Source organism: Spermophilus citellus (genome assembly GCF_964194105.1).
Source record: "Spermophilus citellus genome assembly, chromosome: 11".
NCBI lineage: Eukaryota > Metazoa > Chordata > Mammalia > Rodentia > Sciuridae > Spermophilus > Spermophilus citellus.
Genome location: NC_138192.1, coordinates 105609478 through 105625254, shown reverse-complemented (window position 1 = coordinate 105625254; position 15777 = coordinate 105609478). Strand labels below are relative to the sequence as shown.

The following is a 15777-nucleotide window of genomic DNA, read 5'->3' as shown; positions in this document are numbered from 1 at the left end:
GACAATTAAGAGTTCCAGGAGCAGTCTTACTAGAAGAAAACACAAAACTGATAGATTTTATGATGGGTTTTACTCTGGAAAAAAATTGTAGTGAGAACCATTTTCTACAACTCTTAGGAGTAGAAAGAACTACTTGAGAAAGAAACTCAGCAAATAAAATACATGGATGTCAGAAAAACCAAAATTCTGCACAACAAACAATTCCAGTTATTGGGTCAAGAGTGAACAGTATCAGCATGGTCAGAATAGTAAAAAACACTAATTACGGAATTAACTAAAAATTCCAGCAATACTTTTGGGAGGCAAAGGAAAGAGGGCAAAGCTGTAAGCAAGCTAGTGTTTTCAACCACCTTAATAGGATGTAAACAGGTAATGTCTAAAATTGATGGATTAAGAAACAGCTGAAGATTCATATTTAGAAATAAAAGTATACTGCTATTCCTTGAATCATATTTTTTTAATTACAGAAAAAAATTAAAAGACAAAGGGTTTAAAGGGGCTACTTCAGGGACATGGTCTGCGTGGGAAGTTGCCACCTGACCACTGTTTTTAATGGAACTGACTTCATTGGCTTGAGTGCTGTCTGCGCTGCTTATGCACCACAAAAGCAATGTACATGTGATTGAGATCATATAATCTGTAAAGGCTGAAATACTGACTGGACTTTACAAAAATGTTTTTCCAACCCTGCTTTAAACCATACATAAGCATTACGTTGATTTTTAAAATTGAAATGATGCAGAGGCAACTCTTTTAGACATTTGTTTCAGTACTTTTGAATATTAACACCTTCTCTCTAAATAAGCATTTCTGATTGCCCTAAGTAATTAACTTCAGAAATCATCTTTTGACTTCCTTAGATCATTGAGGGGAACTTAATGCATTTAGGGTCCTACAACATTTCCACCTTTCCTTCTCCTAACACAGTTATTGAAATATTTTGTTTTCACTAGTAGTTAGCTTTATCATCAAAATGAATACTGTAAACTTCAGGGTTTTGTTTTTTTTGTTGTTTGTTTGTTTGTTTTTTTGGGGGGAGTTGTTTTTGTTTTTATTCTACCATCTAAAGACAGCATCTCTTTAGTTCTCAGGGTAAAAGAGCACCTCATAGTCCTAACTCTTCTCCCCTCTGCCCTTTCACTTCCTATATCTGTCAGTTCTATTTTACATCATCATTATCATTATTATTATTATTATTATTATTATTATTATTATTATTATGTAGTTGTAGATGGACAGATGCCTTTATTTATTCATTTTTATGTGGTGTGAAGGATTGAATCCAATGCTTCACACATGCTAGGCAAGCCTCTGCCACTGAGCAACAGTCCCAGGCCCCTACCTTTACTTTTATAGTATAAAAGTCCAAAATAAAGGGAGTGCTGGGGATGTGGCTCAAGCATTATCGCGCTCACCTGGCATGCGCGGGGCACTGGGTTCGATCCTCAGCACCACATAAAAAAAATAAAATAAAGATGTTGTGTACACTGAAAACTGAAAAATATTAAAAAGTTTTCTCTAAATAAATAAATAAATAAGTTTCCAAAATAGATATGTTCTTTTCTGCAAAAATAATTATACTTCTGGGTATTTTTATTCCTAAAGTTGAAAAAAAAAGACATTATTGACATTTACTGAGCAAATGTCTATTCATCATTCCTTGTAGGGATAAGCCACTCAGATAAGAATATTCAAATATGTTATTTTTTTATAGGCTACCTTTTACTCAGAATTAGATTGGGCTACTTTTGATACGTAAGCTATGAAAATTGACCTCAATATCAAATATATATAATAAATAATCCAATAGATATTTTTATAATCAATATATTCATAAAGGTAAATATAATCACATTCACTAGCAAAACATATTATGCCAATTTTGTATAGGTAAGAAATATTATTCTTTATGAGAGTGAACATGCTTTCCTCTGATCACACAAAGTAAAAATAGGCTAATTTTTCTTATTTTTTTTCCTCCTTGGTATCAGAATAAACCCAGGGTGCATAACTACTGAGCTCTTTTTATTTTTATTTTAAGACAGGGGTCTAAGATGCTGAGGCTGTCTTGAACTTGTGATCCTCCTGCCTCAGGTTCCCAAGCTGCTCTGATTACAGGTGTGTGCTTACCATACCCGGCTATGTTCATTTTTCTAGGAAAATTATAAATGCCTAGTATTTAGAATATGAGAAGACATTTATGTAGCCAAATAGCTAGGAAGGTTTCTACAAGTGTCCTGTAGAACCTTTCATGTTTTGAATCTAGTTCTGTTGGTCAGAAATCTGGCACAGTTCTCCTTAGGTTAAGATCAAGGTGTCAAAGAAGCTAAGTTTCTTTTTGGAGGCTTCAGGGTAAGTCTGTTACTCTGTATTTTCCAACTTTTAGAGGCTGCCCACAATCTTTGGTTAATGACCCCTACAGTCAAAATCAGCAGCAGTAAAGTCCAAGCTTCTAGCTTCTCTTCTGCTTCTTTCACAAATAAGAACCCCTGTGATCGCACTGGGCACACCAGGTTAATCAGGTTCATCTCTCTATTTTACAGTCAACGAATCAGCAGTCTTAATTCCTTCAGCTATCTTAATTGTCATTTGCCATGTAATGTAACATACTCAGGTTCTAGAGACTAGGAAGTGGACTTCTTCGTGAGGTCATTGTTCTGCCAACTACAAGGATCAAACAGACTATATTGTCCTTTGGGTGGAAAGATGTCTTAACAGTTCTAACAATCATTCCAAATCAAATATAATTTTTTTTTAAAAGTCTGTTAGACAACCTACCTCAAAGATGTATTTTGTTATAAATGAAGCTGGTGACATAACTAAAAATATACATCTTCAGAAGTTTTCAGTGTTAATTTTGAAGGTGAACCGTCACTTTTTGGTCTGACACTTGGGAGAATTATCCCTAAGAACAACATTAGTTTTTAGACAACTCAAGAGACAAGAGAGATTTTTAATTAGATAGAAAATTTATAATTAAAATTATTCTTAAAATACTTGGATCAATAAGAATTCTTAAAAAAACCCCAAAAGTTCATTTATAATTTCTAATCTAAAGCAAAACACAAAGGCACTTACCAATCAAAATAGATGCCAGAAGACTAAGACCAGTGAGATGTAACTGACTGCCTACAACGGCCTGCCGCTTTGGCCCCAGTCATGCTCATCACGGGGACAACCTATTTCCAACCAAACTGTTCTCTCACACTAGGGAAATGATTAGGTTACCCCCATGATGCATAAGACTTCAGACTTAAAAGAAGTCTTGGGTTATATGTATAACTCCTGCTACGATGGACATGCAGATTTGCCATCAAAAGTCTTTTTTTTTTTCTTTTTCTATACAGGAATAACCAAAGTTTTAACTCTCTTTTTATATTCCTCATTAAGTACACTATTTCTTATTTGTCTCTGAAAGTTTTCTATCTTTTCTCACACACTAAAAGGCAGAGTTCAAAAATTCATGTTGCTTGTTAACAACACCCTGATTTAAGCCAAAAACTTATTTAGTGTGATTACATAAAAAGCATAAAGCACAGTGGGAATACTGTATAAAGCTGTCATGAAAGCATTGTAATTTGCACAATTTTGACTCCCCAAGGAGTCACACAGGTGTGTGTGCTCACACACAGAAATTCCAGACCATAAGAGATTCCATTTTAAAATCTGTAACAGATGAATGTATTATGAAGAAATCTGAAGGTAGAAAAAGTATCAAACTTGAGAAGCCAGGTGATCCAAGTAAGAATGTTAACAAACAACTAAAAATGTAGGAATGGAGCTCAAAAGAGAGGTCAGACCTAAGACACATTTGTAAATCAAATGTACAGCAATTTGAAATATCTGAATAATTATAGATAAAAAATAATTATTTGAGTATTTGTCAACATTTTTTCATTGCCTTATATGCATAGACTCCAAGTTTGCTGGGATTACAGTAATGAACAATAAGACAGGTCTTTACTTTTATGAAGAAGACCTGAAGCAAAGAGAATAATGTTCAATATTTTTAAGATCATTCCTAAATAATTTTTATAACACCCATGATTGGGTCTTTCTTCCATTCTCCTTCCTAACCATATCTTTCTCAATATTTCATCACCCTCTTTCTCAAATGTGTCTGTACAAGTTTTCCCTTTTGTATTCATGCTATTAGACTGTATGTGGCCAGTTCTCAGTTTCTTTTGTGAATAAGCAAATTCCACACAGCCAATAGTTCTAAATTTCTCAGTGTTCACTGAATCACAGATACTCTGCTTATTTATACAGATGTTTTATCCCTAATGAATTCATCCATGCCTGTCCCTCTACATAAAAGTAGATGGATCTCAAACACGTCTACCAGGATTTGTTACTGAAATCAAATAATCTGACTTCTCAACATAGATGCCCAAAACTGAGTGTATGACTTTCTTTCTGAAAACCTTATTTCTTTTCTCTGTGAATGGCAGTACTTTTTAGTTATGAGAGCCAAAAATCTAGGATTCATTCTTACACTTCTCTGCTTCACCCCCATACGAAACGCCATCCAGGGGCTGGGGATGTGGCTCAAGCGGTAGCGCGCTCACGTGGCATGCGCTGGGCGCTGGGTTCTATCCTCAGCACCACATAAAAATAAAAAATAAAAGATGTTGTGTCCACCAAACCCTAAAAAATAAATATTAAAAAATTCTCTCTCTCTTAAAAAAAAAAAAGAAAGAAATGCCATCCATCCTATTTTCTAAGTTGACCTCAGTTTTCTTCACCTCCACAACTATTCCTCTAGTTATATAAGACACCATCTCTTGCCTACACTACAGTAACAGTCACTACTGGTCTTCCCCATCAACACTTTTCTGAAAAACTCCATTCTCTTCCCATAGACAGGTGCTCCATGTCCTTGACTGCTTCAGTCCATAATGTCCTTCCTTCCTTGCCCAAAATAACCTTTTATTTTCCTCTTCCTATTTTAATATTATCTCTCATCTCTGTAGGCCCAACTCAGGTATGTATTCATCTCACTTATGAATCCTTTCTCAACTCTCCAATTGGAATTTATTTCTTCTCCTACTACCTCTATTATGTTATTCATGCTTTGTTTCTATTATTTCATTTTGCCACTATTATTTGTCTCTAAGTTTCCATCTCAGGTGTATGGGAAACGTCTTCATCATCTTAACATGCTTCTTTTACCCACTATGAGAGAAACCACAGCCTGAGCTCAACAACTGCTCAATTACCAGTGATTGCCACATGGAAAAAAATATTACACTTAGGCATAAGAAGATTGGTTAGGACAAGAGTATTTAAGAAAACTGTACTGGGAAACCCTCAGTCATCATTCTATAAATGGCTACCAAAAAGCTTTATGCTCTACTTGAGAACAAAGTCATGATCAAAACTCTTCAACATTTGCAATCCCATACATCTTTCCAAAATAGTGCCACAATGTACTTGGAGATCTCTACAGCTTAATAAACAGCATACCAATCATGTCAGTGCCAAGCCTCATTTATCTCAATAATTTCACCTTTCTCATGAAAATTACCAATTCACCAAACAGGGCCTTTTATCTAATTACTTCATTTTGTGTATGAGGAAACTAAAAGCCCAGATCAAACATATTGCTTGATATCACAATATTGGCCAGTAGCTCAAACAAAATTTCAACACAGTAGTTTTCATTGATTGAGTTGGTACTCCTTGATCTGGGTTAAACAGAAAGGTCATAGGCATAGGCACATAGCTGGAATGGCTGGAATTCCTCATCCACTGGTTGAGGAATGTAGCTCACTCTCTGTAAAATAAGGAAATCTGCCTTTGGGTGTAAGACCACAGTCCTGAACCAGATGGCACAGAAGAGCCATACCAGGAAGAGCATCCTTGATGCTCTGGCAGAGACACTGTAGCCCTTTTAACAGAAGCCATGCAGCTGGAGGGTGGGGCATTGCTAGACAGGGACCCCACCTTTCACATGATCAGATGCCATAGTCTGCTCTTCAAGGCCATTCTCTCTCTCTCTCTCTCTCTCTCTCTCTCTCTCTCTCTCTCTCTCTCTCTCTCCCTCCCTCCCTCCCTCCCTCCCCCCCCCACACACACTAAATGTAAATATATATGTGAAACATTTTCTAAAACCCTAAAATGGAGACATGTTGTACTTTCTAAAAGCTTGGATTAAAGAACAAAATTTTTAAAAAATCAAGAAAATCATAGCCACAAACATGACTAACATACTGCAGGATTCTGAGGAGCCACTCCCCAAAATTCTTAACATTCCTAAATCAGTACAAACATTTTCTCTGTAGTCTTCTTCTTGAAAGAAATGGATTTGCTAAAATTGAGCCCACACAATGCTTACATCAAATATTTACATTTGCCAAAGTTCCTATTCAATGCAAGGCTTTTAAACTAATGCCCAATAAACACAGTGAAGAATGAGATGAAATGAAGGGAAAGAACTAGAAGGTAGTGATTATTCCTCAGACTGTCTCCTGCTACCTCATCCTGTATGCATCCACTAATGAGCACACAAGACAAATTCTTACTACTTCTGCTCTCTGACACTCACATATCTAACCAAAAACTATTATCAGGAAATATAGCCAGAGGAATAAGCCCTGCTAATGAGTCCAAAATTCTCAATAGCTATTTGCCTATATGTTCATCAAGATAGATTTTATCAAAGCCAATAATGGGTTGAAAAAGAAAGTTCCTCAAAGCCCAGAATGATTTTAAAAGTGAAATAAAATATCTTTTCATATTAAGAGTTTGGGACAATGTATTACTATTGATGTGCATCATGTCAAACAGAAAAATCACCTCTTAATGTACTAGACCAATGATCAAAAATGACTAACTTACAGGGAGAGTGGCAAGCATTTAGTTATACCCCAGCTGGCAACAACAACAACAAAAAATTATTTGCTTTATGTTACCTGCAGGCCATGTCTACAGCTCATTTGGTATGTGCAAACACATTACATGCTACCATGTAGGTATTTCTCTGTTACATGGAAAAAAGTCTAGCATCTGAGGAAAAGCGAATGATGCTTCATTCTATATTCAGTTTTATCACTCCAGACATTTTATGCTTTGTCATCTACTTCTGAGGTTGGAATTAAGAGGAGATTCTCCGAATAAAACCTATCCTTTGGCACGACCAGCCAATGTATAAGTAAGCTATTAGACAGTAATGGGGCTAGAATATATCCAAGCCACAGTATGAGCCTTAGATCACGAATCAAATAAAAATCCCATCCAATTAAGGGCTCTATTCTTTGAACAAGACAATTTTATTTGCTGTCATGTTTGGATATTGAAAAAAGATTTCTTGCATTTTTGTCTCTCATCTGCTATCCATTACTTATATGCTTAAAAAAGAAAAAAAAAGTGTTTCACAATTCAGCTATGCACACATGCCAAAAAAACCACTTTTCTACATTGCAAGGGCACAGTTTCATACTAAAATAATGCACTCTATAGAACAGAACTGGTAAATCTCTAATTACCAAGTTCATAAAATGTGATGTATTTTTTAAAACAGTTGCTATCTACTATGTGCAGCACGTTGCTTTCCATGCAAGATTAATCCTCACCCAACCCTTACAAATAAACATCATGAACACTCTTACAGAGAAGAGAAAAATAAGAATCAAAGAGGTAGCATACCTTATAGAAAGTAAAAGAGATGGTAAATAGAGGAATCACATCTGCAGTTTGCAAACCCAAGACCAACCCCAAACATTAAATATTCTGAGCCCTACCCAATTTGCTTTCAATAGCATCTTTACATTTAAAATAAATTCTCAACAAAATATTCCATGAGGATGAAGTGAAAAAAAAAAAGAAGCAGAAACCAGCAAAGAGAGAAACTACATTAAATGAATAGTTAATCAAAGATGAAACTAATTTAAATTAAAAACCAGAAATATTGGGCTGGGGATGTGGCTCAAGTGGTAGCGTGCTCACCTAGCATACATGAGGCACTGGGTTCAATTCTCAGCACCACATAAAAATAAAATAAAGTTATTGTGTTCACCTAAAACTAAAAAATAAATATTTTAAAAAACAGAAATAAACCAAAATGAATGGAAATACAAATAATATCTCAATAATAACCTTGAATATTAATTGCCTAAACTTATCAATCGAAAGACATAGACTGGCAGATTGGATTAAAAAATAAGACGCAACAATATGCTGTCTCCAGGAGACTCACCTCCTAGGAAAAGACATCCACAGACTGAAGGTGAAAGGATAGGAGAAAAACATACCACTATAATGGATGGCATAAACAAGCAGGGATTTCCATTCTCATTTCAGATAAAGTGGACTTCAAGCCGAAGTTAATCATAAGGGATAAAGAAGGACTTTTCATGATGCTTAAGGAAATTATACATCAGCTAGACATAACAATAAACATTTATGCCCCCAAACAATGGAGTATCTATGTACATCAAACAAAAACTTCTTAATTTCAAGAATCAAGTAGATCACAACACAATAATACTGGATGACTTTAACACACCTCTCTCACTACTGGACAGATATTTCAAACAAAAACTAAATAAAGAAACTAAAGAACTAAATAATAAAATCAATAATTTAGACTTAAGAGAAATATATAGAATATTTCATCCATCAAATACACTTTCTTCTCAGCAGCACATGGATCCTTCTTTAAAAATAGACTATATCTTATTCCACAAAGCAACCCTTAGTAAATACCAAAAAAAAAAAAAATGGAGATAATATCCTGCATTCTATCAGATCATAATGGAATGAAATTAGAAATCAATAACAAAAATAAAAATAGAAGCTACTCTAACACATGGAGAATAAATAACACACTATTCAATGAAAAATGGATAGCAGAAGAAATCAAGGATGAAATTTAAAAAAAACAACTTAGAAGTAAATGAGAATACTGATGCAACATATCAAAACCTCTGAAACACTATGAAGGCAGCGATAAGAAGAACATTCGTTGGATTAAGCTCATATATTAAAAGAATAAAAAGTCAACAAATAAATGAGCTAACATTACATCTCAAAGCCCTAGGGGGAAAAAAGAAGAAATCAACACCAAAAACAGTAGAAGACATTAAATAATTAAAATCAGAAATGAAATCAATGAAATTGAAACAAAAGAAATCATTCAAAAGCTGACAAAACAAAAAAGTTGATTCTTTGAAAAAATTGATAAACTCAAATTACTAAAATAGCTGATGAAAAAGGAAATATCACAACAGACAAAACTGAAATACATAAGATAATTAGTAGCTATTTTGAAAATCTATACTTCAATCAAATAGAAAATCTTGACATCAACAAATTTCTAGTGACATATGATCTACCCAAACTGAATCAGGAAGACATACATGATTTAAACAATTGTCAGTAATGAAATAGAAAATTTCATCAAAAGCCTACCAATCAAGAAAAGTCCAGGACTAGATGGATTCTCAGTCGAGTTCTCCAAGACCTTCAAGGAAGAATTAACACCAATAATTCTCAAAGTATTCCATGAAAGGGAAAAGGAGGGAATCCTTTCAAACTCATTCTATGAAGCTAGTATCACCCTGATGCCAAAACTAGACAAAGACACATCAGGGAAAGAAAACTTCAGACCAATATCCCTGAAGAATATAGATGCAAAAATTCTCCATAAAATTCTGGCAAATTACATACAAAAGTATATTAAAAAGATAGTGCACCACAATTAAGTGGGGTTCATCACAAGGAGGCAAGATTGGTTCAACATATAGAAATCAATAAACATAATTCATCATATCAATGGACTTAAAACCAAGAATCATGTGATCATCTCAAATGCAGAAAAAGCATTTGACAAGATATGTCAACATTCATGTTCAAAACACTAGAAAAAAAACTAGGTAGGAATATAGGAACATACCCCAACATAGTAAAAACAATCTATGCTAAACCCAAGACCAACATCATTCTAAATGGATAAAAATTGAAAGCATTCCCTTTAAAAACTGAAACAAGATAAGGATGCCCTCTTTCACCACTTCCATTCAACATCATCATTGAAACTCTAGCCACAGCAATTAGGCAGAAGAAAGAAATTAAAGAGATACAAATAGGAAAAAAAGAACCCAAATTATCACTATTGCCCAATGAGATGATTCTGTATTTAGAAGATCCAAAAAATTCTGCCAGAAAACTTCTAGAACTAATAAATGAATTCAATAAAGTAGCAGGATAGAAAATCAACACCCATAAATCAAACATGTTCCTATATATCAGTGTTGAATCTACTAAAACAGAAATCAGAAAAACTGCCCCATTCATAATAGCCTCAAAAAAATAAAATAAACTATTTGGGAATCATCTAACAAAAGACGTGAAAGACCCCTACAATGAAAACTGCAGACACTAAAGGAAGAAATTGAAGAAGACCTTAGAAAATGGAAAGTCTTCCCATGCTCCTGGATAAGTAGAATTAATATTGTCAAAATGGCCATACTACCAAAACAGATTTAATGCAATTCCAGTTAAAATTCCAATAACAGTATTCATAGAGTTATCAAAAGCAATCATGAAATTCATTTGGAAAAATAAGACACACAGAGTAGCCAAAACAATCCTTAGTGAGAAAAGTGAAGCAGGAGGTATCACAATCCCAGACCTTAAACTATAGCATAGAGCTAAAGTAACAAAATGCCATGGTACTGGCACCAAAACAGACATGTAGACCACTGGTATAGAATAGAAGACACAGAGACAAACCCACATAAACACAGTGATCTCATACTAGACAAAGGTGCCAAAAACATTCACTGAAGAAAAGATAGCCTACTATTCAACAAATGGTCTGGGAAAATTGGAAACCCACATGTAACAAAATGAAATTAAACCTGTATCTCTCACCCTGCACAAAACTCAACTCAACATGGATCAAAAAAGACTAAGGCACTAGATCAGAGACTCTATGCCTAATAGAAGAAAAAGTAGGCTAGTTTAGAATCTGACTTCCTTAACAAGACAGTGTAAAATCAAGAATCAATAAATGAGAAGAAATAAAACTAAAAATCTTCTTTTCAGCAAAAGAAGCAATCAATAATGTTAAGCGAGAGCGTACAGAATGGGAGAAAATCTTTACGACATGTACCTCTGAGCATTAATCTCCAGGATGCATAAAGATGTCAAAAAACACCAATAAAACAAATAACCAAATCAATAAATGGGCTAAGGAACTGAAAAAACATTTCACAGAAGAAGAAATACAATAGATCAACAAACATATGAAAAAAAAAAAATGTTCAACATCTTTGGCAGTTAGAGAAATGCAAATCAAAACTAAGATTTCATCTCACTCCAGTCAGAATGAAAATCATCAAGAATACAAACAACAATAAATGTTGGTCAGGATGTGGGACAAAAGGCACATTCACATTTTGGTGGTGGGACTGCAAATTGGTGAAACCATTATGGAAAATGGTGTGAAGATTCCTCAGAAAATTTTGAATGGAATCACCATTTGACCCAGCTATCTCATGCTTTGCTTTATACCCAGTCAGCATACTCAGCCACGTCAATGTTTATAGCAGCTCAATTCACAATAGCTAAACTATGGAACCAATATAGATGCCCTTCAACTGATGAATGAATAAAAAAAATGTGATTTTATACACACACAGAAATATTACTCAGCCTTAAAGAATGAAATTATGGCATTTGCTAGTAAATGAAATGATCTGGAGAATATCATGCTAAGGGAAGAAAATAAGCCAATCCCCCAAAAAACAGACTGAATGTTTTCATCTGATGCAGATGCTAATTCACAGTAAGGGTGTGAGGGCTAGAGAAGAATAGAGGTAATCTGGATTAGGCAGAAGGGAGTAAAGAAGTATGGGGGTAGAAGAAGAGTAGAATGGATTAGACATTATTACCCTATGTGTGTGTGTGTGTGTGTGTGTGTGTATGTATGTATGTATGTATATGTGTATATATATATATCTGCATGACCTATGTGATTCTACATCATGTACAATCAGGAAAAATGAGAAATTATACTCCATTTATGTATGATGTATCAACGTGCATAAGTGCATTTTACTCTCATATACTACTAATTAGAACAATAAGAAAAAAACAAATAGGTAATCTAATAATTTTCTTCATTTGGTAAAATCAGTAAAAGAGTTTCCAGAAGTGTGTTTGACCTTAATACATATATTTCACATTGCGGCTATATTTGAGCAAAGACCTTTAAGTACTGACTGTGCAACTGAGGGTGATATTCTCAACAGTAAAATATTAAAACTCAGTAGAAGCATGATTCAATGCAGAACTCAGGATAAGCTATGGGGAGTCTCAGGAAACTGAGTGGAAGTCAACATCATAATGCCAGGATGGACAGAGACCTGCCAAAGGAAATTTGAGAGAGGGGAAACTGGTAATTGAGGATAAAGCTCAGACCCAACTCATGCTTGTTATGGTAGATTGGGATGAGGAACTACCAAAATGTGGCAAGTGTAAAAAAAAATGTCTATTTGTTTTATTTTGGTATTTGAATAAAGGAGGAAATATAGCACAGCCCCACTTCTTCATGAGGGAATATCTGCTAATGTAACCTAGGGATTTAGAAATATGTAATAGAACAACATTCTCCAAGTTGGTTCACAGATTCCTGGGGGTCCTCAAGATCTTCACAGGGGTCCAAAATGTCAAAAGTATTTCCAAAACAATTCTTTGATAATATTACACATTACTGGTTCTAAGAAAAAATTAAAAAACAGAACTCCAAACACTTTCATTCTAAGGATTATAAATTTTATTAAAACTCAACCCTTGAATTCACATCTTTTTAATGTTCTGTGTGACAAAGTAAGAAGCATAGGTAAAGAACTTCTGGTTTATAAGGGTTCCGCAAAGAACTGAGTTGCAAATTGAACTTGCTGCACTTTCACTGAATGACATTTTTACTTGAACAAATGAATGATAGACAAAACAAGGATTTTTGCAGATGTGTTCTTGAAAATAAAATAGGACAGTTCAAGAAAAACAACTTTTAGTATTTATCATCAATAATAAAATTCTAACTTTCAGAAGAAAATTAGAATTTTGGAGAACTTATACTTGCCACAGTGAACTGGATAGCTTTCCAATATTTAAAGACCTTTCTGATAAGACTGGTGGTAATATTACTAAATGTGATGATTTTGATATGATATAGTAAAATGTGTCAACATCTGAAAGATTTGCATAACTCAATTCACAAATATTTTCCAAGGATCAAATGTGTACTGTCACAAAATCATACAGAGGTGAAAGATCCATTCAAAATGAAACATCAATGTACTTTAACAGTATACAGAAAGTTCTTTGAAAGTGTTTCAATCTCCCACCTGCAAGAAACCTGTAAGAAACCACCACTTGTCAAGTTTTGGTATAGTATTAAAGAAGAATTTCCACAATTACCTGAACAGCCTATTATGGTGATTCTTTCTTTTCCAACTACCTATCTGTAAGAGGCCCTATTTTCTGAAAACACATCAACTAAAATAGCATTTGACAACAGACTAATGCAGAGATACGTGAAACCCAGCTGTCTTCCCTTAAATCAGATGTGAAAGAATTTTGCAAAAACATAAAACTTTCCTCACTAAAGTTCATGGTTTTGGAAAAATCATTATTTTTCATTAAAAATGTTATTTTGTCAACATATAATGTGCTTATTGTTAAATAAATTTTCATGTAGGTTAAAGTCTCAGTACTAATGTTTAATCCAAAAATATTAATTAATATAAACCACATGGAGTTAAGCTTGCTGGAGTTCTTGAGGATGTAAGACAGAAAATCCTAAGGACAAAAGTTGGAAACACTGTAACAGAGTTCTATATTCCATGTGGAGAAGAGGAAATGTGCCTGGTGACCATGGTTCCTTCTGTTTCTAATCAGAAGGTACTCGGCCAGAATATTAAATGTCTTGTTTATGTACTTTAGAATGGAAAGTAAATTGCGAACTAGGATTTGCTCCTTGGGACTGGGGAGTCCACTCAAACTTCAACAACAGCACCTTTTTGATACTCCTCTAAGGTATTTTTGTTCAGTAGGTAGGAAATGTAAGCAAGGAGGAACAGAAAGGGCATCAGCACCAGGATAAGGCAGGTAGTAAAGCTAAGCATTCCCACCTTGTGTGAATCATGTTACCGGGCAATCTTTCCAGGGACAGTTATCATTCAAAAGTCTATTATTTGACTAAATAGTATTGGAGTGGTTTCTATTTTTTATCTTACGGTTGTTTCTAATTTCATTCCATTGTGATCTGATAGAATTCAGGGTATTTTATCTCTCTCTTTTTTATTTTCTAAGGTTTGCTTTGTTGCCTAAAATATGGTGTATTTTAGAAATTGTTCCATGAGTTGCTGAAAAATAAGTGTATTCAGTCATTGATGTATGAAATGAAATATTCTATGAGTTTTGAGTGTGAGAGGAGGGTTTAATAACCTGCTCTTAAGAGACAAAAAACACACTAATTAAAAAGGAACTGAGAGTTTCAATGTCCCTCGCTGGAACTATCAGTTCTTGCTAGGAAGAGCAACTGCTAACTACCACTTTGATTTAAAAGGAGTCCTGACTTGTGGAAACTGACACAGTGAGCTGGCCACATTCCCTGAACAAAGCATCAACACTTACCCGTTTGCCCAATATGGAAGCATTTAGAATCTGGAAAGGAAGGAAATTAGGGCTTAAATCCAACTTGGCAATTAATGGCTTCATTTTTTGGCTTAACCACATGCATGTTCTATAAATGTATTCATTAAAAAGTTATGTAGAGTTAAGATGTATTAGATTTTGGTAGCACCTTTCTTCAGGAATTATAAAACATCATGCAGTTGCTATTATTAGTGGCAATTAATGAGTTATGCTCCTTAAAAAAAATGAAAGACAAAGTTTTTCAGGAGGAGGAGAAGGAAAGAAAATCACCATCAGAAGCAGCAACTTGTTTAAAGAATCAAAATTTAGTACCAGAGTTGCTTCAGAAATATACTTCTATAACCTTGTGGAACCAGCACAGTGCCTAACAAGATGCTGGCTTGGTTCACTAATGATTTATTATGCATCACCTGCACTCCACCCAGAGAAAGTATCAACATTACAGTAAATTAGCATTTTTTTAAAGATCATACATTGCTATGTGTTATGAATTTTCATAGTCCATCCCCCCAATTTAGCATATCCCCTAGCAAACTATTGATGATGAATTTTGTTTTAAATGTTCAATAGCTGAGGCTGGAATGTAAAAGACATTTTTCTTTAGGAAATGTAGGTTTGTCTTCTGGCTGCTTTTATTAAAAATTGCAAAGAGGAGTTAGAAGAAGATGGCTAATTGCAATAACAAACATGGTTGAAATGGAAATTACTGATTGAAGGAGAAAACCTTCATGCCAAGGGACACAACAACAGAAGGTGGACATTTATAATTTAGAAGGTCCAATATCAACATACATTCGTTGAATGACTTCTTTCCTAAGGGGAACAGAGGAAAGAAAATGCGTTCTCCAGAGATCTCACTGAGATCTGTCAGAAAACACTTCATACCTCTCTTTCCTTTCAAGCAGAACCATGTGGCTCAGAGTCTCACATGTAGACCGAAATTAGGATTAGCTCAAGGTCTTCCAAACTTAGAAAGAGAATGGCATTAATTCCAGAATTATATTAATTCCAGAATTATATTAAACAGTAACAGTGGTTGATTTATGTTTAGTGTGAAAAGGAACTCTGGCTTGGACCTAAGTAGTCATATTGTAATCTTTTTTGTAAATA

General features: G+C 34.4%; 1 protein-coding gene across 2 annotated transcripts in view; it reads right to left on the bottom strand.

Moving 5' to 3' along the window:
* Positions 1-15777, bottom strand: part of PARD3B (par-3 family cell polarity regulator beta) — a 1004964-nt gene that overhangs the window by 884509 nt on the left and 104678 nt on the right. Inside the window, exon 2 of one of the 2 annotated variants that reach the window (XM_081260439.1) lies at positions 14647-14676. The exons of the other annotated variant lie outside the window; for it this stretch is intronic. Coding sequence (XP_081116565.1) covers positions 14647-14676 — 30 coding nt within the window. The remainder of the gene's footprint in view (positions 1-14646; positions 14677-15777) is intronic. 2 annotated transcript variants of the gene reach the window in all.